The sequence below is a fragment of the Mesoplodon mirus genome (genome assembly GCF_964341445.2).
Source record: "Mesoplodon mirus genome assembly, chromosome: X".
Lineage (NCBI taxonomy): Eukaryota > Metazoa > Chordata > Mammalia > Artiodactyla > Ziphiidae > Mesoplodon > Mesoplodon mirus.
The window spans coordinates 119,579,139-119,601,748 of NC_138981.1; the positions used below are offsets into that span (position 1 = coordinate 119,579,139).

Consider the following 22,610-nt stretch of genomic DNA (forward strand, 5'->3'; position numbering starts at 1 on the left):
CGCTTACTGTATACGAAGTATTTTGCCAACATTATCACAGTTCCTCTTCATAATAATCCTGTGAATTAGTTAGGCTATCCTCTTTTACAAACAAAAAATAGTGAGGCTCATAGAGTTTAAGTATAACTTGACCCACCTGGTAAAGTCTGAATTGGTACCCGAGTCTGCCCCACATCAAGAGGTCCCAGTCCAGAAAGCTAGAGGAAAATGCTGATGGGGGTGGAGGGGTGCAGCAATGGGAGATGGTGCTAGAAAGATGAGCAGGAGCCAGATCAGGAAAGATCTTGGGATTTTTCCTGGCGGCAAAGGGAGACTCAAGAGTTTTTAAGCAGCAGAGCAACACGATCAGATCTGCATTTTAGAAGGATCACTTTGGCTTTGGAAAAGGACAGGATTTGGACAAGAGTGGAAACAAACAGATGAGCCTGAAGGCTGGAACAGTCATCCAAGCCAGGGATGGTGAGTTTCTGAACTGGAGCAACAATAGCAGGGATGAGGGTAGAATTTAGGAGGTACTATCTGCAAGGCATGATGACTGGCTGTGTCTGATGAGAAAGGAAAGACTAGGACAATCGATTTCCAGATTTTTGGCTTGAGTAACTGAGTGAATGGTACGACCCTCACTGACATGGGAACACAAGAGAAGCAGGTTTTCAGGAGAGGGATATGATACTGATTCCCATTCCTTGACCTGTTGGAAGGGGTCATCAGTACAATCTGATGATGTCCATCAGACAAATGGATATACAAGTAAGGAGGGAAAGAAGCCTACACTGGGAATGTAGAGTTGAGAGTCATCAGTCTCAGAACAGTGGGTTAAAGCATAATAAAGCAAAATATGTCCAAAATGTTTAAAATACAGTCATCTTTTAGGAATGCTGGAATAATAATAATTGAAGAAAACTATAAAACAAAAATTAATAAGACACTGTGGAGGCAGGGGTATATGGGAACTCTGTACTTTCTGCTCAATTGGCTGTGAACCTAATCCTGCTCTAAAAAATAAAGTCTATTAAAAAAAAGAGTAACTTTCATAGAGGGATAAGACCTAGACTTTGAAATGACATTCAAAACTGGAGATTTTTAAAATTCAACTTGAGATGATGATAAAAACATAAACAAGTGGCGATGAGAACTAGAGTCAGGGAAAGAGAACTGAGTGTGATACAAATAGGTAAAAGAAAGGAGCACAAAATTAAATCAATAAACTAAACAATGATTACAAATAGACACAAATCGGGATGGCTGTCTACCTGAAAACTCTTCTAGGTGGCCATATCTGTACTACCCTCTCCCTTCATGAGAAACTACTTCCCCTCCCCTCAAAATTCATATGTTGAAACTTAACGCACAAAGTGAAGGTATTTGGTGGTGGGGCCTTCAGGAGATGATTAGGGCATGAGGGTGGAGCTCTCATGAATGGGATTAGTGCCCTTACAGAAGAGACCCCAGAGAGCTCCCTCACACCTTATGCCATGTGAGGACACAGAGAAAAGATGGCCATCTATGAACCAACCAGGAAGTAGGCTCTCACCAGACACCGAATCTGCTGGCACCTTGATCTTGGACTCCAGACTCTAGAACTGTGAGAAATAAATTTCTGTTGTTTATAAGCCACACAGTCTATGGTATTCTGTTATAGCAGCCCATAAGGACTAAGACAACCTCCTATTATTCTTTTTTTTTAAATAAATTTCTTTGTTTTATTTATTTATTATTTTTGGCTGTGTTGGGTCTTTGTTGCTGCACGTGGGCTTTCTCTAGCTGTGGCGAGTGGGGGCTACTCTTCATTGTGGTGCGTGGGCTTCTCATTGCGGTGGCTTCTCTTGTGGAGCACGGGCTCTAGGCATGTGGCCTTCAGTAGTTGTGGCATGCAGGCTTCAGTAGTTGTGGCTCATGGGCTCTAGAGTGCAGGCTCAGTAGTTGTGGTGCACGGGCTTAGTTACTCAGTGGCATGTGGGATCTTCCAGTACCAGGGCTCAAACCCATGTCCCCTGCATTGGCAGGCAGATTCTTAAGCACTGTGCCACCAGGGAAGCCCAACCTCTTATTATTCTTAATATTGGTTTCTAATGAGAACTGTTCTCTTTCCTCATGGCCTTGCCCTTCTAACACACAATGATTTGTAGTGTGATGAAAATTTGATGTAAAAAGTCCCACACTAGGGTTTTTCAAACTAGTGCTGAGGGAAGGAAACTTTGAGGGTGAAGTTCCAGAGCTACTGGTAGCCATGACCCCTGCTGCTAGAGGAAGCTTATTCCAAAGAACAAAGCCAACAATGTATAGAGACCTGGAAGTAGAGACAGAGAGTCCCAATGATAATATGTATCCTACTGTCTATTATGTACATAATGTCTATTATATTTTATGCTAAGAATGGTACATACTTACCATAGTTATTATAAGAATTAAAAGAAATAATGACTATAAAGCTACTTTGTTGGGCTTCCCTGGTGGCGCAGTGGTTGAGAGTCCGCCTGCCGATGCAGGGGACACGGGTTCATGCCCCGGTCCGGGAAGATCCCACATGCCGCGGAGCGGCTAGGCCCGTGAGCCATGGCCACTGAGCCTGTGCGTCCAGAGCCTGTGCTCCGCAACGGGAGAGGCCACAACAATGAGAGGCCCGTGTACCGCAAAAAAAAAAAAAAAAAAAAAAAAAAAGCTACTTTGTCAACTCTAAAACAATTAATAAGATAGTTTTTTTAATTTACCTTGGGTTCTTGGACCTAAAGAAGAACAAGCAGACTTAGGTAGAAAACTTTTTCGGTATATGGATAAAGGCTTGCTTAAGGGGAAACTCTGACAGGGACTTGTGAGAACTCTGGACCTACTGCTAGACTGACAGCACTAAGTATATTTCTATCCTATTCACTTTAGGAGTTAAGCCTTTCCTTCTCCTTCACATGGGAAAATTACCAGCATAATTATTATACTTAAACTGCCTTGCCCCAGCTTATTTTTTCACTTTTAAATGAAATCAAAAGCATCCTACTTTTGCCAACACTTAAAGCACTATTACTTTTATTGTTTCATGGATCCTAGGTTGATCTGCTCTCATTGTCTTTTTGTCTCTGACTTTCCTTAATGTCCTATTCTCTGGTATTGCATTGGAAATCTCTAGATGCAACACCCTAGTGATGACTAACTTAAAGCCTGGAATACTGACCCACCTCCAAAATTGGGGGTGGGGGGGATACTATGGGAGCAGAGAAGAACATGTGGCATCTCTCTGCCCTGAGGTCAGGCCCTGGTCTCTAACCTGCCACTCCTAGGAGAACAAGCAGCCAGGCCCTGGGACAGCTGATCACACAGCAGGGAACAAAGTAGAGAGGAGAGAGAAGCAGAATCACTGTTCACAGCATCCATGGGGAAGAGAGTTCAGGCAGGGTTTGGGGGTGTTCAGCTGCTCCTAAGTCAGGGATTTCATGTTGGCTGTTTTATTAAATCAGTTATTCCATCTATTTGATAAAGGGGTTTATCCCAAACATTGAAAGCTGAATAAAATGCTTCTAAAGATATTTCTACATTCTAAGGAGATCATTCTTAAGTAAAACTTCCTGATTATTTTATCATACCTTAATTCCTTAATTCCTTAATTCCTCCCTTAATTCCTTCAAAATGTTTAGTGATTCACTTCTCACAGAAAGCCTATAGGACTTCACTGGTGGTCCAGTGGTTAAGACTCCGAGCTCCCAATGCAGGGGGTCTCGGTTCAATCCCTGGTCAGGGAACTAGATCCCACATGCTGCAGTGAAGATCCTGCATGCTGCAACTAAGACCCAATGCAGCCAAATAAATAAATATATATATATTTTTTAAAGCCCACAAATATTTGCATTTCTAAAGAAAATGCACTATCAAGGATGAACACTTCATTTATTGCCTGTATAATTACATTTGCAATGTTGTTCATTATAGGATAATTTTAGGATCTTTATTGAGCTGCCATGCAAATCTTCCTAGAATACATGGATTCTGTTAACCCAATAGCTACTCTCAAATCTAAGCCATTTGAAGGAATAAATAACTTGTAGGCAATAGTTATTATTTAGTAGGCAGGACTACTAAACAATTAGGTGACACTCAAAGAACTCATGTGATTTGTCAGAGTTATATTTTTAGAAAACTAAATCATACAGTTCAGACCAGGCATATTGTTTCTATGCCTCACATCCATTAGATCCCATGTATGAATCAGATAAACTTGATTTTTTAATCCCAGTCCCACTCACTTATCCCAAATTTAAATAGGTGCTTGCCAAACTAGTTATAGTAAAACTACAACCTCATGTGAATGACTTTTAATAGCTTCTCTCCAGCAAAAAAAAAAAGTATATATATATATATATATATATATATATGTATATATATATATATATGTATATATATATATATATATATACACACACACGTACATATATTTACATGTATTCAGGACCCCTCAAAGCCTTAAGGTAGGGACAGGAGATTGGCTAGCTGGCCATGGGTGGGAGTGTTGCTTTTTACTGAATGACTATTATGAGAACTATCCTCATCATGATATTATGACATCATACTAAGTATTTTACATGCAATAGGTTCTTTTATCCTCATTTCACAACTAGTCAGTTCCATAAACGCTGTCATGTGGGAAGGTGGGCCCAGCTCTGCCAAATCTGTGATTTCTCAAAAGCCAGAAATCCAGACCTCTGTGGGAAACACGATTTTCAAAGATGGGAAACAAATGGAAAGTTTGTTAAAGCACCGGATGGTCTCAACAAAACACATGTATGGACTACCAGTTTGCAACCTTGGAACTAAAGCTTCATACATCGGAACCTGGGCCAGTATCAACGCTTTGTCCACTTCTCTGGCTGTGATCGCTGGCTATGAGAATCTGGAGGGGACAGGGCACTCTTGAGAAATTTTAACCTAAAGGGCCATTTTGGATTTAGGGTCAGTCTGCATGTGTTTGCATGTGAGCATACAAATAGGTATAGAGACAGATTCTATTCTTTATATACAGATGTTTACATAACTAAAAGATTCAAGATAATCTATTTTAAAGCCGCTATTGAAATGAACATTCAAACAGCATATCACATATCATAAACAGGATCAGATGCACGTATCTTATAGCAAATATAGCGCAAGCCCCCTGAGGTTTCCCATTCAGTTTGGGGAAACTACATTTCTACATTCTCTGGTATGCTGCCTTAAAGATCTCTAATCTGGATGGTTATATAAACATGAAAAGGCCCAGTTCCTATTTTCTCCAAAATCAAACCCTAGATTTGCAAACTATAAATCATTTTTGAGAGCCTGTCAAAAAACCAAAAAGATGTGAGCAAGGGTCAGCCTTGGTTTTTTTTATTGCTTTCTTCTTTACCAAAAAAAAGCATGCAGCATGAGAGAGGAAACAGCATTGGTTTTAGGCACTGGTTGCAGGCTTTTTTTTTTTTTTTTTGGAGTTCCAACATGTGACTGCTTAAAGGCGCCTCAGTAAAAATGAACATGCAGCCTGTCTTCATAGGGCTCAGAGCCATTTCTCCCGTTTCTGAGCACGGCCCCACCCCAGCCCTCGGCAGCAGCTCCGACCGGTTCTTCAAGTTAAGGCTCACAGGATTCGTTTTCTCTCCCCTTCCCCTCCTAGAGAAGACATTTACTCCCTTCTCCTCATGCCTGTCTTCAGATCACCCAGTTATATGGCCTCACGGCAGTTTGGACAGCAATAACAATGACAAAAGGCATCGCTTTTTCACTACTGAAGTCTGGAAATTAACCTTGTTTAATATTCTTTTGTGCGGCATCTCAGACAGGCAATTCATACACCCCCCGCTCGCTTTTCAGTTATTCTAGTTATTTCTTTAAAAACGCTTACAGTGGCTGATGCCACATAAAAATTTGATTATTTTACTATGAAAACAATTTATATTCCTAGAGCTTTTTCTTTGCATCTTTAGGGCAGAGAAATGCAGTCACAATAAGAGGGAAACCAGGCCAATCTGAATGCTAAGGACAAGCTCTTTCCAGGACCCTTAACCCTTTCCAGGACACGTACTTAACAACGCACAGGCTGAATGCAAACTCAGACTTGCTGCCTGGCATTTAGTAATAACTTGACCTTGACATCTAGAAAATAGGACAAATACTAACAGTAAAAACAAATGTTTGAAACAATTTAGCATCATGGAGCCTACTGAACAAAACTATTATAATTTCATATTACAATAGTTACAGAATATAACTATTACAGAATATAAGATACTGAATTGTTGGCAATGTGATTGACCTCGATAAAGTCCACACTATCACGTTAGAATACGCTGGGGAACATCTCGTGCCCTCAAGCTACAGAGAAGAGTTTTCAAGGCCTTGAGCTACTCCTGCACTCTTCCCACATACCCCACCCTTAAAGAAGAGAGAAAGGAAGAGTAACTCCACAGATAGCCAAATAACTTGCCAAGTGATCTCAGGAGCGGGACAGTCCCAGGCTATACTCTTTTCCTTGTGATTCGCCCTTCTTGTCCCATATCCATTCTCAATCCCCTCACTTGTTCACACTCATTGCGATTTCCTCCAAGTAGCCAGTTTAAGCCTCTCTTTGGACTTTAAATCCACTGCTACCATCCTTCCAGGTGCTACCTATCATAGCCTCTAGAATCAGCCCAACTCCAGAGATCCTTCCAAGTCAAACTATGGTGTCACCAACTGAGTTGCAAATTTTTCACTCTGGTCAGCCTCTATGCATGCAACAGAACAAATTTGTCTTCCACCATAGTTCTGGGCTTCAGGCTTAATCCAATCAATTTCATTTCAAGCTAGCTGTTCATAGGGACCACTTAAAGTAATTCATTTGAGAGAAAAAGAGAAGAAAGAAACCAAGAAAGGTAATAGACACATATGCTCTTCCTTAAGGTCCAAACAAACGTCATCTCCTTTGTGAGCCCTTCCCTACCAACTAGAAGTCCTTTCATAATAGTTATTTAATAGTGATTTATGAACATGTCCTACCTTCTCTACTAGATTGAAAGCTCCTTCAGGTCTGTAGCCATTCCATGTTTACCTTTGTAACCCATGTTGTGTGTGGCACAGTACTAGATATATCTATTCACTGAGTACTTGTGTGCTGTATTAATTTGTGTGTATATTAAGGGATGTGCATCTACATGAAACAAAGTTCAGAACTGAGGAAACATCTATGCATATAAAGGAATTAGGAATTTTCTGAAAGCTTAAGTAAATTACTTTTGATAACATAAGTACTAATGTCAGTTGCACCCAGTATTGCAAAGCATATGCACAGGCATCTCTTGTGCACCATGAATTGTCTGTTAAAAGTCTGAAGCTATTATTCCCATAATACAAAATCATGTGTAGAGATGGAGATAAAAGATTCATATCCTAAACTGTAATTTTTAATATACCATTTTGTGCCAAGAGCTTTATTAGAAAATAAACCGTTTACTCACCCACTGATGTTCACTGGCATTCAATAACAATAAAATTCTTACTGGTTTATTTCCCTGATCTTACTTTTGATTCCAAGTGTCATTTTTTTCTATGACTGATTTTCACTTTCTTATTTTTTGTGTGTTGTCTTGATTATTTAAATAAGCAAGTCTTATATTTTAAATCATAACATCAACAACATTACCTTAAGTTTTGAAAGAAAAAGAGTAGCCCTGAAAACCTTGCTGATGACCAGTTAGTTATCAAATTAGCTAGTGTTACTTCGTATCTCTCCAAAATACATCTAAATATCCCTTCAGAAATTTGCTGGGAATTTAGTATACAAGTGAACCAACGATGGGAAAATTTGAAAATGTATCTGAAAGGAGAGATTTCTAAATTCTAGCTTATAAAGAACAGTGAGTCACTTTTTTCCCTTTAAGAAACAGTTGTCAACAGGCTAGAACTCTGCATCTTTCAAGTTTGAATATGTGGAAGAAATGAAATCAGAAAGATTTCAAATCATCAGACTTCAACATTTTTTCACTTGTCCGGTAACACGCAGGAAGGGCTGCCTTTTTAAATGCTGATGAAGTCATCTCCAGGTCTGTCCATGATATCATACTCTACTTGACCATGGTGAAAGGAAGGATGAATCCTTTTGTTAGATATTCTTTTAACTAGTCACTTAAAGCTACTCTGCCCAACGATTCAAAATTGCTCATACAGTCTTGAACAAGTACCATGACGGATGGTGCTTCCTCATAAGAGGAAGATTTAGATTTTGAAATTACATTCTACCTCCTCGGCCTTAACATTCCCCTATGTCCGTATCACAGGAATCACATCAGTGCAGTCCATGCAAACACAAGACTCCATTCTCGCCCTCTGTCCTTAAAAGCCCCATTCAGCAGTTTGTGCTGTAGCACCATGCTGCCGCATCCCTGCCCTTGAACTTGGGAACAGGCTTTCCTGGACTGCAGGCAGAGCCCTTACCGCATTCCTTCTGAACCTCATCTTGCCTCTCGGGGGAGTTGCTTCTGCCATCTCGCCTATACACAATAACACTCTTCTTTTCCAATTGTCAATGCCACATTGATGAAATATGAGCCGCTTCTTAGGTAGTATTTAAAAGCGGCAGCCAAAAATCTCTATCAAACAAAGCTACCGTAGCTGCTTCCATTACCACCGTGGCAGCGCTGCAGAAAAACCACTATCCCTGATTCGTCAGCTGACAGAGCCTTCCCTGCTGCTCATTGTAATTCAGAGTCGACACATTCCCCCAATTACTTAGCCTGATTGAACCTCATGGATTAGCTGGTGCTGGACTGCTCAAGAAGATCAGCCTCGTCCAGGGAGTGGAAGAAGGAAAAAAAAAAACACTCTCCTCCTAGGGGCTAGATGGGACTGGCTTTCTCCTCTGCGCAATTTGATTTTTAAGGTGGAATGCTAAGAATCTTTGTGAAGGTAGTATTAACTGATATCTTTAATCTTGTCCTACCCTGGTCTGTAACTTGAAATTCAATTCTGTTTGTTTTTCTTTTTAATTAAATTCTATTCTGGGTTTAAGCCATGTGAAAGGTTAATAGCTTGTGAAATTTTGTCCTGATGATAATCTAGAAAGAGCAGAATGTGCAAACTTTCTAAGACGGATAGGATTCTCTCCCAAATGAACATTTCCCCAAAATGTATAACTAAAAAAAAAAAAAAAATCTTGTCTCTTATCATTATGAAGTATAGCCTAACTGCGTAGTTTCTTTTGGAATCTAGAAATTAAGATCTTCAAATTTAATCATATAATTACTTCATAGACACTAGTTTAAAATAATGTACAAAAGACAGTTAGACCTATCTATACAATGGCCATTTTCACCAGAAATTCTTTCTGGATGTCAACTTTTGTTCTTGAAATTGGCTTGCATTCAATATTTACCTCTATCGCAAACAGTGTCCAATGGCTATTAATGGTTGAGATACAATTAATGTGATTTTGAGTATGGGTATAGAAGCTCTGCCATAAGCAGAAACATTTAAAATGCTAAAAAGAAACAACGCTTAAACTAATCTATAGCCAGTTACATGTCATCATCACCTGCCATTCCCCCACCTCCCACTCCTGCCCGGCTGTTATGCAAGTAAAGCGACCTTGGGCTCAAAGCTCTTTGTTGGGCATACTTCATACTTCCCCACTGAGAGAACATTCCCTAGGGAAACAGAAAGGGGAGCATCACCTCCCTTTCTGTTGGGGTCAACAAAGTCATTATTCCTTTGTTGACCCCAAATCAATAGTATCAAGACCCAATTTTGTATTTCTCTTTTGGGAAAAACAAGAACTCTGTTCTAAGCAATCTATTTGATTAATAAAAATAAAACTTTACCAAAAAACTGATGCCATGTGCCAACCAGTCACTCAATGAAAATTAATCTCATCAAGCAGGTAGTTTTGGTCAAAATAAAAAAAGCTGGGCTGGGTGATAAAAAATGTTTTATTGTAACAAGTGCTATATTTAGTATTAAATAATTGATTATTGTCATAAACTAAAGTCTGCTCAATAAGCCCAAGGACCGATCCTAAAGGCCAGGGCACAATAAATACCTTTTATATGATTCAGCCCATTGATAGGGCTCAATAGTACCTGGAGGCCAGATGTACTCTCTCCAAAGGAATTTCTACCTTTCTCTAAAAAAAAATTAATGTATTTTTCTATCCACATGTCAGTTGGAAAATGATAGGAAGCAGCAGGTGGAAAGGTCACCAACTGGAGTTCATGAAAATTCAATTCTTGCTCCTGCTCTTTGTTACTTAGCTATTTGACCTTGGATTCAACACGTAATCTTTCCAAAATACGTGTATCAATGTAATTCCCTCATCTATGGGACAATTATAATGATACCTGCCCACAGGACTTAATCAGGAAACAAAGAGAATCAACATTACTTAATAAATGTGAATGCCTTTGAAAAAGCAAAAATGTATTATACAAAATCGAGGTTTTACCATTTTATTTTGGTAACTTTTTTTTTTTTAATTTATTTATTTATTTTGTTTATTTTATTTTATTTATTTTTTATGATATGCGGGCCTCTCACTGTTGTGGCCTCTCCCGTTGCAGAGCACAGGCTCCGGACGCGCAGGCCCAGCGGCCGTGGTTCACGGGCCCAGCCGCCCCGCAGCATGTGGGATCTTCCCAGACCGGGGCACGAACCCGTGTCCCCTGCATCGGCAGGCGGACTCTCAACCACTGCGCCACCAGGGAAGCCCGTATTTTGGTAACTTTTATGAATCTGGTATTAACTCTTCTCTTCATTGCTTAGGATTAAACACTTCTGTTATAAAAAATAAACAAAAAACCACCTTGCTGACTTGCCCAAGAAGAGAAATAATTCATACTGGGTATGAGAAGAATAATGATCTCATTCATTTTACCATGTGAGTGCCAGTGTATTTCTTACACTCGTCAGCAAGTTAGTAGAGCAAAAAGAACACTGGCTGAGAAGTCCAACAACCTAGATTTTTGTCTTGCCTTCATAACTAAACCAACTGCCTCTGCTGGGTGTGGCCTCCCGCATGAGTCCGGAGACGAAGGAAGAATTTCAGATGGCTGATGACATTGGACTCTCAAAGAAAGACATATATTGATTCCCAGCTATTCTGGTCTGATAGAGGAAGTTGACTGCACGGCACTTTTGCAGACAGCCCCTCTTACCAGCTCAGGAGGAGTCTATGGGTTCCTCACCTCCCTCTTCTTCTATGAAAGAGAAGTGTCAGACAATATCCAGATGAGCCTAATAATGTAAAAGATCATCTTGGCTGTGGGCAGGATTGCACCTCTCTTATCGTCTCCTTTAGGGAAACTGTTTTTTCTCTCTGGGTCTTGGAGAGCTGGGGACTAGCTTCCAATAGGGACAATATGTCATTTTGCAGGTGACTCCCTTCCCTCTCTACCCCAGGGGAAAGAAAAGTCTAGAAAGATACCCACCAAAATGTTAAAAAGTGCTTATTTCTGGATGGTTCGATTATTGACTATTGTTTTAATACTTCTTCTTTATACTTTTCCATATATAATGAGTATACAGCAACACAGCTATTTCCATTTTTTAAACAGTTCTCATAAAAAAAATTGCCTTGCTTTGAAAGGCATAGAGGACCATGAATCACTTCTCACTCAACTTGAACCATTAACTACTCATTCTTTCCTATTAGGTTTTATTTTGGGTAAAGTTGGTTAGCTCAATCTCCTCTACCAATTCGCCTCTCTAGTTTCCCACCTCCCCATTCCATCTACTTTTATTGTCTCCATCAGTATCAAAATAAGCTGTACCCCACAAACAGAAAGTATAATGCAAAACAAAGTCAAGAAGTTACTGTAGAATACAAATGTAAAACAGTTAGCTAGTGGGAAGCAGCCGCATAGCACAGGGAGATCAGCTCGGTGCTTTGTGACCACCTAGAGGGGTGGGATAGGGAGGGTGGGAGGGAGGCTCAAGAGGGAGGGGATATGGGGACATAGGTATGCATATGGCTGATTCACTTTGTTGTACAACAGAAACTAACACAGCACTGTGAAGCAATTATACTCCAATAAAGATCTATTTTAAAAAAAAGAAGTTACTGTAGAATAAATTGGTACTCACTGAGATTTTTTGGAGAGAGATTTTGAGAGAAGACCAGGTATCCAGTCTTCGATCAAGAATAATGGTAAATCGGGAGTCAGATCCATTTCGCCTACAAGATGAGAGGAAATACTCTGTTTTTCTTAGTAATAACCCAACTTTGCTAGATATGTCCTTACTTCTGATTATTTCATTTACATGTGATGTCTTGCCTGAAGACAGATTTGGAAAGTTATCACAAAGTGCTACAATGGAAAGCCAATTTAATTCCATATTCCACTACTCACTATTTAAATTTCTTTTTTGTCACTAATGTCAATCTTTTAAATAGGCAAGTAATAGTGTCATGCAGGTAGGCCACTAAAATGGATTCGGAACACTATGATTTGGGGCATGGGAAAACCTTATAGACAGCTGTCCTTCATGACATCAGATGTAACTTCACGGCAATCCATCAGGAGTCAATGATCCATTCATTCATTCAGAAAAACACTGTTAAATACATATTCCTACCTCTTGCCTGCTCCTTGAGGGAAGGCAGTATTGTAATGGATAAAAAAACTTTTATTTGCCCTAAAAAGACCACTTTCAAGCTTTAAGGGGTGCAGTGTAAATTTAGTTTTCTGGGATTTGATTTTTGTTCATGAGGTTCTTCACAATATTATGATTTTAGATTCCTGCCTTCTTAGTCTTCAGGATTAATAACCAGAAAATGTTTCCTTTAAAAAATTTGTTTTCAACCTAAATAAAATCTTTAAGGAAGCTTTTGAAACTTTCCCCTTAAAGCATTCTCATCTCAAATGATTTCTAATATCATGTAACTCCTAATCCATTCCAATATCACTTTTGAGTCTATTTAACTTTCAGTCTTCATATTTTATCATTGGAAGAAATGAAGAATAGCTGTCTAGCTACTGGCTAGTCAGAGTTCCTTTTAGGCGAATTAAAGGCTTTATGTATGATCATCATTTTTAACCTATGTTCTTCTGCATGGGGACAAATACTTGTAGACCCCCAATTTGGTTTTCATAGATCCTCAGTATAATTTTTATAGCAAATTTAGGTAGCTGTCAGCTTCCCCTTTTAAGTTATTTCTTATCTACTCTGAAGGTGAGTCTTATGATCATTTACAAAAACAAAAGCCACACTAAAACACCATTTTCTTGTTACTACATTCAAATGGGTAGCCAATAGAAACCAAACTGAAAAAAAATGTAATGAAATGCTATACCTTGCAACAGATGTCAAGTAAGTCAGCACTTTTGCTATCATCTCTTCTGGTATGCATCTGAAATTACAATTTTCCGGAAATGTAATGATCCAAGCATTGTCCTTTCCCCGGCCACCTAAAATAGTATAAAAAAACAAATTAGCATTTTTGTGACAACAATGCAAGAAAGAGGATTTTAGATTTGAGAGGGGTGGTTAGAAGACAGTCTGGGGCCAATGCAACTTTTATAAGGATGATGATCTCCACAGAAACCAAAACGGCACCATGCTCCTGCTGAAGTCTAAAAAGTGGCAGGGTGGTTTTGAAATAAAAAAGGAGAAAGAAAGAAAGGGGGGGAGACAGAGAGAGAGAAAGAAAGAAAGGAAGAAAGAGAAGGGGGGAGGGAGGGAGGAAGAAAGAAAAAGAAAGAAAGAGGGGAGGGAGGGAGTAGAGAAGGCAAAATGAGAAAAAATTTCACAGAATGTGTATAATAAATGCAGTTGAAAATAGAGCTGATCACTCATATTGGACAACCATGGGTATTGGGAAATAACTATTTCTATACCAATGCTATGAGCCTGAATTCAAAGTGAGTCACTGACAGCTTGATAACAAGTGGAAACCTTGATAAAATTGACCACTTAGAGTCATGGTGAGCATGAAAAGAGTATAGGAAATAAGTGATGTTCTAACGGATTGGTGGAAGAAACAATATAAGCAATGGAATAGGAATCTTACTAATGCAAAGAAAGAAAGACCACAAATTCTCCATGGGTTAAAATTCAGTGTGCACCCCACTCCACAGCCCTCTACGCAGCCTGGAGGATTGAGAATGAAAGCCACCCAGTGCACGGATGAGCCTTACATGTGCCTAAGGTCCCACTCTGTAGTCAGCCTAACACCTGGGCACAGAGTGGGTGCTCAGTACATATTAGTACTAAATGGAAGTTGAAAGATTATTTTAGGAGAAAAGTTGTATGGCGGCCTTTGAATTTAGCTTGCTAAAAGAAATTTTTTGAGAGGTTTAGTTGTAATTCTTATTTGGCTAAATTTAAGTGAATAAAGGTACAGGATATAAAAATATTCAATATGCAATAAAACTATGACAAAGGCAAAGGAGAGAAAGTAGAATGATAAAGCAACTAATTCCAAAAGAAAGCAAAAATGGAGGGAAAAAAACAAAGAATAGGACAAATAGAAAACAAATAGTAAATGATAGGTTTAAACTGGGCCATGAATAATCACATTAAATGTAAATGATTTTGACAACCCAATTAAAAGTTAGAGATGGTCAAATTGGATAAAAGAATCAAGACACAACTATATATTGCCTACAAGAAACACACTTTAAATATAAAGGCACACAAAAAAATATATACATATAAAGGCACAATGCATTAAAAGCAAAAAGATGGAAAAAGGTATATCATGCTAAGTAGTCAAAAGGAAGGTGTCTAATTTTAGACAAAGAAGATTTCAGAGTCAAGATTAAGAAGATCATTTGATAATCAAACAGCAGTAAATTCATCAAGAGGACATAACAATCCTAAGCGCGTATGTATCTGATAACAGAGCTTCAAGATACATGAAACAAAAATGGATAGAGCTGCAAGGAGAAATAAACAAATCCAGAATTTTAGTCAGAAATTTCACCACCCCTCTCAATAAGTGATAGAACAAGTAGACAGGCAGTTCACTAGGAAACAGTACACCCGAATAACAATCTGAGCACTGTGACTTAATTTACGTTTCTAGAACACTCTATCCAACAAAAGCAGAACACATATTCTACACAAGGGTACTTGGGAAAGATCAAATTCATTCCTTGCCTTAATCTTTACCAACGGAAACTGAAGGGAGGTCCCCATTCCCATAGTATCTGTTGAATCAAACTGGACCAAAGTAATAAATCAAATGACGATAAATCTTTATAACATTTTAGACTTAAAGAGCAGGATGAAGAAAGATAATCATGGAAAATGATGGCACCCACCCAAGAATTTTAAAGGAACTCAAAGGAGAAACTGTACAACTCTGAACCAAGAGATTAGCCAATCATGAAACAAAGGGCCTCTATAGGTACTGTATGGTGTAGAACTAGGAATATAAATAATATATAACATATAATGCTCTCTCTCTCTCTCTATATATATATATATATATATTATATATAATATAACTTAGACTTGCCAAGCAACACTTAAGCAAACTATACCTGTCAAAGGAAAGAATCTTGCTTCTTGTTAAGGACAGATTGTCACTGACTAATCTATAAACCGTTATTACCACTGAGTACCTACAAGTGCTATACTAGGTAGTAAACATGCGAGAAAAGAACAAGGGAGATATTTATATTCTGAAATGGGGGCTTTCAGTATTTTTCCCATTGGGAACCCTTTCTTCAAAAGAAACGATAGGCATAAGCATTTTTTAAAACAACTAGAAAAATCAGAGAAGGAAAGAAGTTGTGGAGCAGGATCTAGGTCTAGGAACAGGTCCTGAGGGTGGTTCTATTTGGAACACAGTTGGAAAAACACTAAGAAGCTTCATTAAAATCCCTGAATCTCAACAGTGAAAGCATATCACACATTTATACCACTTATAAAATAAAATATAAAACCACATTAATTAAGTCACCACAATTACCGCTAATTATAATCATTAAAGCAGAGGCCAGATTGAAGTGTCCAATTAGGATCATCTGTAAAGTAAATGTGTGTTTAGTAAACCGAGCATGTAGGTATCATTTCAGAAGAAATAATTAAACTACTTAAAAGGAATAAGATGGTCTCTTGTACTCTGAACACTTAAGAAGGATTTTCATGCAAACAATGCATATACTCGTAAATTCTTCTTATCTGTGTAATACAATAAATATAACATTTAATGACATAGTTCAAGTTACTCTAACACCTGAAAGGAATCTGCTTGTCTCTAGGCAAAGCTTTCCCTAGATATCTGACCAAATTAAAAAGACAAGGGTGGTTTCCCATTGCTATATCTCTAAAAATATGTTAACGTTTTTGAGCAGCATTATTCACAATAGCCAAAAGGTGCAAGCAACCCAAGTGTCCATCAATGGATAAATGGATAAACAAATGTGGTCCATCCATACAACGGAATGTTATTCAGCCTTAAAGAGGAAGGAAATTCTGAAAAACGCTACAACATAGAAAGACCTTGAGGACATTAGGTGAAGTGAAATAAGCAAGTCACAAAAAGACAAATACAGCAATGATTCCACTCATATGAGGCACCTAGAATAGTCAAATACCTAGAGACAGAAAGTAGAATGGTAGTTGCCAGGGGCTAGATGGAAGAAGGAATGAGGGGTAATTTTTTTAACAGGTACAGAGTTTCAGTTTTATAAGACAAAAAGAGTTCTGGAGATGGATGGTGGTGATGGTTGCACAACAATGTGAATGTATTTAATGCCACTGAAATGTACACCTAAAAATGGGCCTCCAGGGGCTTCCCTGTTGGCGCAGTGGTTGAGAGTCTGCCTGCCGATGCAGGGGACACGGGTTCGTGCCCCAGTGCGGGAAGATCCCACATGCCGCGGAGCGGCTGAGCCCGTGAGCCATGGCCGCTGAGCCTGCGCGTCCAGAGCCTGTGCTCTGCAACGGGAGGGGCCACAACAGTGAGAGGCCCGCGTACCGCAAGAAAAAAAAAAAAAGGGGCTTCCATGGTGGCGCAGTGGTTAAGAATCCGCCTGCCAATGCAGGGGACACGGGTTCGAGCTCTGCTCCGGGAAGGTCCCACATGCCTGTGGAGCAACTAAGCCCGTGTGCCACAACTACTGAGCCCGCATGCCACAACTACTGAAGCCCGCACGCCTAGAGCCTGTGCTCCGCAACAAGAGAAGCCACTGTAATGAGAAGGCCACGCACCTCAACGAAGAGTAGCCCTGGCTCACCGCAACTAGAGAAAGCACGTGCGCAGCAATGAAGACCCATGCAGCCAAAAATAATAATAATAATAAATAAATAAATAAAATAAATTTCATTATAAAAGAAGAAAAAAGAATAGCTAAGATGGTAAATTTTATGTTATGTGTATTTCATCACAATTTTTAGAAATTATATACAAATGCATATACAAATACCTATACATATTTTAGAAAAGTAAACTTTTTTATCATGTGTAAATGAAATCCTTTAAAAGAAAACTTAATACATGATGCTTAATTAGGGTGACTTGCAGCATTTGTAATGAACATTTAAGTCATCAGAGCTATGGTGGAGGGGGAAACCTCAAAGAAGACACCTGAGTGGTTACCCTCTCACTCAGCCTGCACCCACCTAGGAGATGTATTCCACTTTCGCCCATCACAGATTGCTGAAGACTTGCCCAAACGTCCAATATACAAGACTGGTAAGACTGGTTTTAATCACATATCTAAACATATTTCAAACCTCTAGTTATTCTCTAAGTGTCCGTTTTTTAGCAACTACATGCACAATGTATGAATGTTTATTAAAATATAAAAATTATACAGCCACTTATATAAGAAGGACCAAACTAACTTTGCTAATAGATTCAAACATTTATCTGGTCTAAATATATGAAAAAGTCTACTTACCAGACAGGAAGGCAATGTCTTGCATTGGGAAATGGCTGATGTCCTTCACACGGTGGAGCACCTTGGTTTCTATGACAAACGAGAAAGTGATAGAAACAACGGGCACGTTAGAGGACAGCCAGAAACGCACACATGATTTCTCATCATGCCTAAAAGAACTCTGGGGGTCCCACAGATCTGCATCCCCAGACGCACTGCTGACCTTCTCTTTATTCCTCTCAGCCACATAAGAAGGAAATCACACTCTGGACAATATCACTGGGTAAGGAGGATCAGTGTCCTCGTTCTCAGAATCTATGTCTGGGACATAAACTACTCTCACTCACCAGAAAGCCAGGGGCAAAGGTCCAAACTCCAGGACATCCAGATGTATTTATCTAAAGGGTAGATAGTCACATAGAGACACTGGCATAGTGTCTTTTACTTCTAACAATGCCTTTCACTCTGCAAAGCTTTATTAGCGGTTACAAAGCACTTTTCGGATCGTTTTCGCATTGGATCCTCAAAATAACCTGGAGAAAGGTATTATTATCCCATCTTACAGGTCAGGAAAATGTCAGAGAGCAAGTACAAAGTATTGGTTAAGCATGTGAGAAACCTAGATTCCAATCCCAGCTTGTTGCATTTACTGGCTGTATAAACATGTACAAGCTACTTAGCCTCTCAGAGCCTCAAGTTTCCTTACCTGTAAAATGGGCATAATACCTACCCCACACGGTGCCTTGCCGACCAAATGCAAAATAACTGGCATAAGAGTCAGTGTTCCATGAACGGCAGCCTATTAACTCATCTTTGACCATTAGAGGTGGGACACATCCATGTGATGTTCAGTGTTTTAGTTGTCCCAGATCTTAAGTGCTAATTTGTAATGTTCAATTCTAGTGAACTCTACAGGGGCCCCAGGTCAAAGTTCACTACGTGCCTCTGGTCCATGAGCAAGGATAACTTTTTAAAAGAAAATGGGTCATCAAACTCAGCTATTTTGGATTGCTGGTTTTAATGCCTGTGACATCTCTCAGAGAAACCATATTTTCCCCTTGCCCTCTGATACATAGGGCCTTCAAAGACCTGGTCTCTGGTGGTGTCAGACTGATGACGCATTACCCTTCTTAGTGCTCTTTAGATCATACCGTATGGAGGTGGTGGATCAGGGCCTATCCTGCTCAAGGGCCCTGCACAGACAAGTTCTCAATGACCCACACCAGACAGTGGAATAGGGCCTCTGTTACAGAGCCACACACACACAAGCACACACACACACGATTTGAAACATAAATTCATTGACAAATTTATTTTTTATAAGAAACATGCCATTAAAAATCCACCATTTGTCAGGACATAAAAATCAATTCCTAAAAATGTCCTGCAATTTAAAAAATTAGCCTCCTGGTACGTCCCAGTCTTCACAACCCAAACTGCCAAAAGCAGTTATTTTTACAATGGTACATGTTTCCTCTGATAAAAGCATGTGTTTATGACAGTCACAAACATGTGTCATATATTGACACTTTTTATGCCTGGAGACCTGAAGGAAGGATGAGATGGGGATAGTGCAAAGAGGACTAGAACTTTCTCTGCTCTCAGAGGCCTGCACAAGTGGCAATGCCCCAAACGTGTTCTACCACTTAGATGAGAGCATTAGGCATTAAAATATTCCTACATAATAAGACCCAATTTTCTCCCCTGCTTTGATCAGTAGAAATAGCTATCAACATAAATGGATAAATTTTATGTCATGTGGCAGATCTGGAAGCACTAATATCTGCAGCCTGATTCCTCCCATACCATTCAGGCTCTTGCACAGATACAGAAACTATGTCTACTTACTCTACAATTTTTTTTAATCCATTCACATAATCAGAGAGGCATCAGGGCATAAAATAAAAGGCCGAGGGCTGGGAATGGGAGGACCTGGGCCCAGTGCTGGCTCGGCCACTGAGCAGCTCTGGGATCTGGGGCAAGTCACTCCCTACCCCTCAGCTCACTACCCTCTGCGGGTAATACAACAAATGCTTTCCAAGGCCCCTTACATTCTCTGAGATCCGACAACAGGTAAAATCCATAGATATAAGGAAAACACACTATCATAAAATGTCTCCCGCAATTATGCCAACAAAATGACATTTCCACACTAACAAAAAGGATAAAATAATGGTTAAAAGAAACAGACTCACAGGTATAGGGAACAAACTAGTTGTAACCAGTGGGGAGAGGGATGGTGGGAGGGGCAAGATAGGGGTAGGGGATTAAGAGGTACAAACTAGTATGTATAAAATAAATAAGCTGCAAGGATATATTGTACAGCACAGGGAATACAGCCAATATTTTAGAATAACTATACATGGAGTATAACTTCTAAAACTTGGGAATCACTATGTTGCACCTGAAACTTACATAGTATTGTAAATCAACTACACCTCAATTAAAAGAAATGGTTAAAAGAGAAGATGTTACTACTTTAAGAAATGATCAGGGACTTCCCTGGTGGCTCAGTGGTTAGGCCTCCACACTTCCAATGCAGGGGGCCCAGGTTCGATCCCTGCTCAGGGAACTACATCCCACATGCATGCCACAACTAAGGAGCCCAACTGCCACAGCTGGTGAGCCACAACTAAGACCCGGAGCAACCTAATTAATTGATTAATTTAAAAAATGATCAAGTTCTGGGTTGGAAACAGACTGAAGGGAGAGAAGATGGCAGGAAAGGGAAACAGAAGCCACGGGGTTATCACTGAACAGCCACAAAAGACAAGGTGGGCCTTTTGCTGAGAAGAGAGGAATAGAGTACAGACTTTGGAGAAAGCTGACACTGTGTTAAACCCAGCTTTGTATCTAACCTTCTTGAATTTCCACACAGATTTCCTCCAGAAATGTAAAAGTGAGAACAAATATGGTTTAGAATGTTCTTCTTGATGACCCTTTAAACTCTTTTACTCCAGAGCATGAGAAATAAAAAGCCTGGGTCACCGAAGCTGGATCAGGTCCATATTACAGTATATTCCTGTTGACCAGATTCACATTTGATAGGAGGGTTGTGGAGCCGTCCCACGTGGTAAGGTCAATCATTCAAAAATGAAAGGCGTGCATTCTCCTTACTTTGGACTAGTTGTGAAAAAGGGCTGGTTGGGAAGCCAAAAAAGGAAACTAACTCAATAAGTAATCTGACAAACAGCCTCAAAAACACCCCGATGGAGCAGCTCTTCATTGAAAAGCTCTGCTGAAGAACCAACCATGTGACTGTACAGTCAAACACAATCAGGCACAAACTGAAAACAAAAGACGAGGAGAGTGCTTGTCAACTCATTCATTCCATACATTTGATCAGGAAGCAAGAGAGGCAAGCTTTTATTGCCTTGGCCATAAATTGCAAACTCAATCACTAATATATCTTTTATAACATAACAGGTAGTTGCGCAAATGAGGATACAAGCTCAGAATGCAAATACAAAGAATTTTTAAAGTCCTAAAAGGCATGGAAATAAATAATATATTTAGGATGGTTCGCAGAGGAGGAAGGTAAACCCATCCAATTAGTTGATCCACTTTGGTTGTGTCACTTGCAGAAATAAATGACACTTGTCAGGGCCTTCCTTGGTGGTCCAGTGGCTAAGACACCGTGCTCCCAATGCAGGGGGCCCGGGTTTGATCCCTGGTCAGGGAACTAGATCCTGCATGCCACAACTAAGACCCGGCGCAGCCAAATAAATAAATAAATATTTAAAAAAACACTTGTCACCTTGATACAGGGTGCCCTTTATAGCTTTTAAAGATTTATCTTGCAATCATTCACTTTTTTTTTTTTTGGCTGCATTGGGTCTTCATTGCTGCTCACGGGCTTCCTCTAGTTGCCTCGAGCAGGGGCTACTCTTCATTGCGGTGCGCAGGCTTCTCATCATGGTGGCTTCTCTTGTTGCAGAGCATGGGCTCTAGGCGCTTGGGCTTCGGTAGTTGTGGCACATGAGCTCAGTAGTTGTGGCTCGTGGGCTCTAGAGCGTAGGCTCAGTAGTTGTGGCACACAGGCTTAGCTACTCCGCGGCCTGTGGGATCTTCCCGGACCAGGGCTCGAACCCGTGTTCCCTGAATTGGCAGGCGGATTCTTAACCACTGTGCCGCCAGGGAAGCCCCATCCATTCACTTTTTTTAAAACAAATATTTATTGAGCACCTACTATGTGCCAGATACTAAGCTGTGGATAGATGTTCTGGGTAAAAGTAAAGATTTGCAATCAAAAAAGTTTTGTGATATTGGGGGTAAAGCATACTGCAACATTCCCCAGCAAATACACACACACACATTGCAACTCCCTGGGTATGGGCTGTGTATGCAGCATTTCCCAAACCTACTTGATCAGGTATTTCTTTGTGTGGTTGGTTGGCTGGTTGTTTGGTTGGTTGGAAGTTGGTTGGTTGGTTGTTTTTTCCCTTCAGAGAGAGAGAGAAGACAAACAGAAAGCAACAGAGACAGCTACACAGACTCCATGTAAAGAAGCACTTGTTTTAGAAGTCAGAACTCTCTGGAGATGAAATGACCGCCGTGGTGGGTAGAGAAGCCTTCCCCTACCACTAATAGGGTTGGAACGAAGGCCAAGCAGCTCTGTAGCAAGGAGGCTAGAGAGGACAATGGAGCATGTAGGTGGATTGGAGTAAATTATCCTTCTTGTCCTACTTCTCCAAGAGTCTATTCCTCCATGAACTGAGTATGTATTACCATTCCAAGATATTTAAATTCTACTGAGTTTATTAATGATTCCTACAAGGAAAATGATGGTTTATA

The 22,610-nt window shown here is 39.8% G+C and overlaps 1 protein-coding gene across 2 annotated transcripts in view; it reads right to left on the reverse strand.

Moving 5' to 3' along the window:
- The window catches only part of MCF2 (MCF.2 cell line derived transforming sequence), a gene marked incomplete at both ends in the record, with an annotated part of 72,199 nt that extends 54,337 nt beyond the window's left edge, over nt 1–17,862 (reverse strand). The window contains 3 exons of one of the 2 annotated variants that reach the window (XM_082609962.1): nt 12,067–12,157; nt 13,277–13,391; nt 17,838–17,862. In XM_082609962.1, coding sequence (XP_082466088.1) covers nt 12,067–12,157; nt 13,277–13,391; nt 17,838–17,862 — 231 coding nt within the window. Of the gene's footprint in view, nt 1–8,427; nt 8,479–12,066; nt 12,158–13,276; nt 13,392–17,837 lie in introns of those variants that run through there. The other variant, XM_082609963.1, reaches the window with a different exon arrangement.
- Between the last annotated feature and the right edge of the window lie 4,748 nt (nt 17,863–22,610).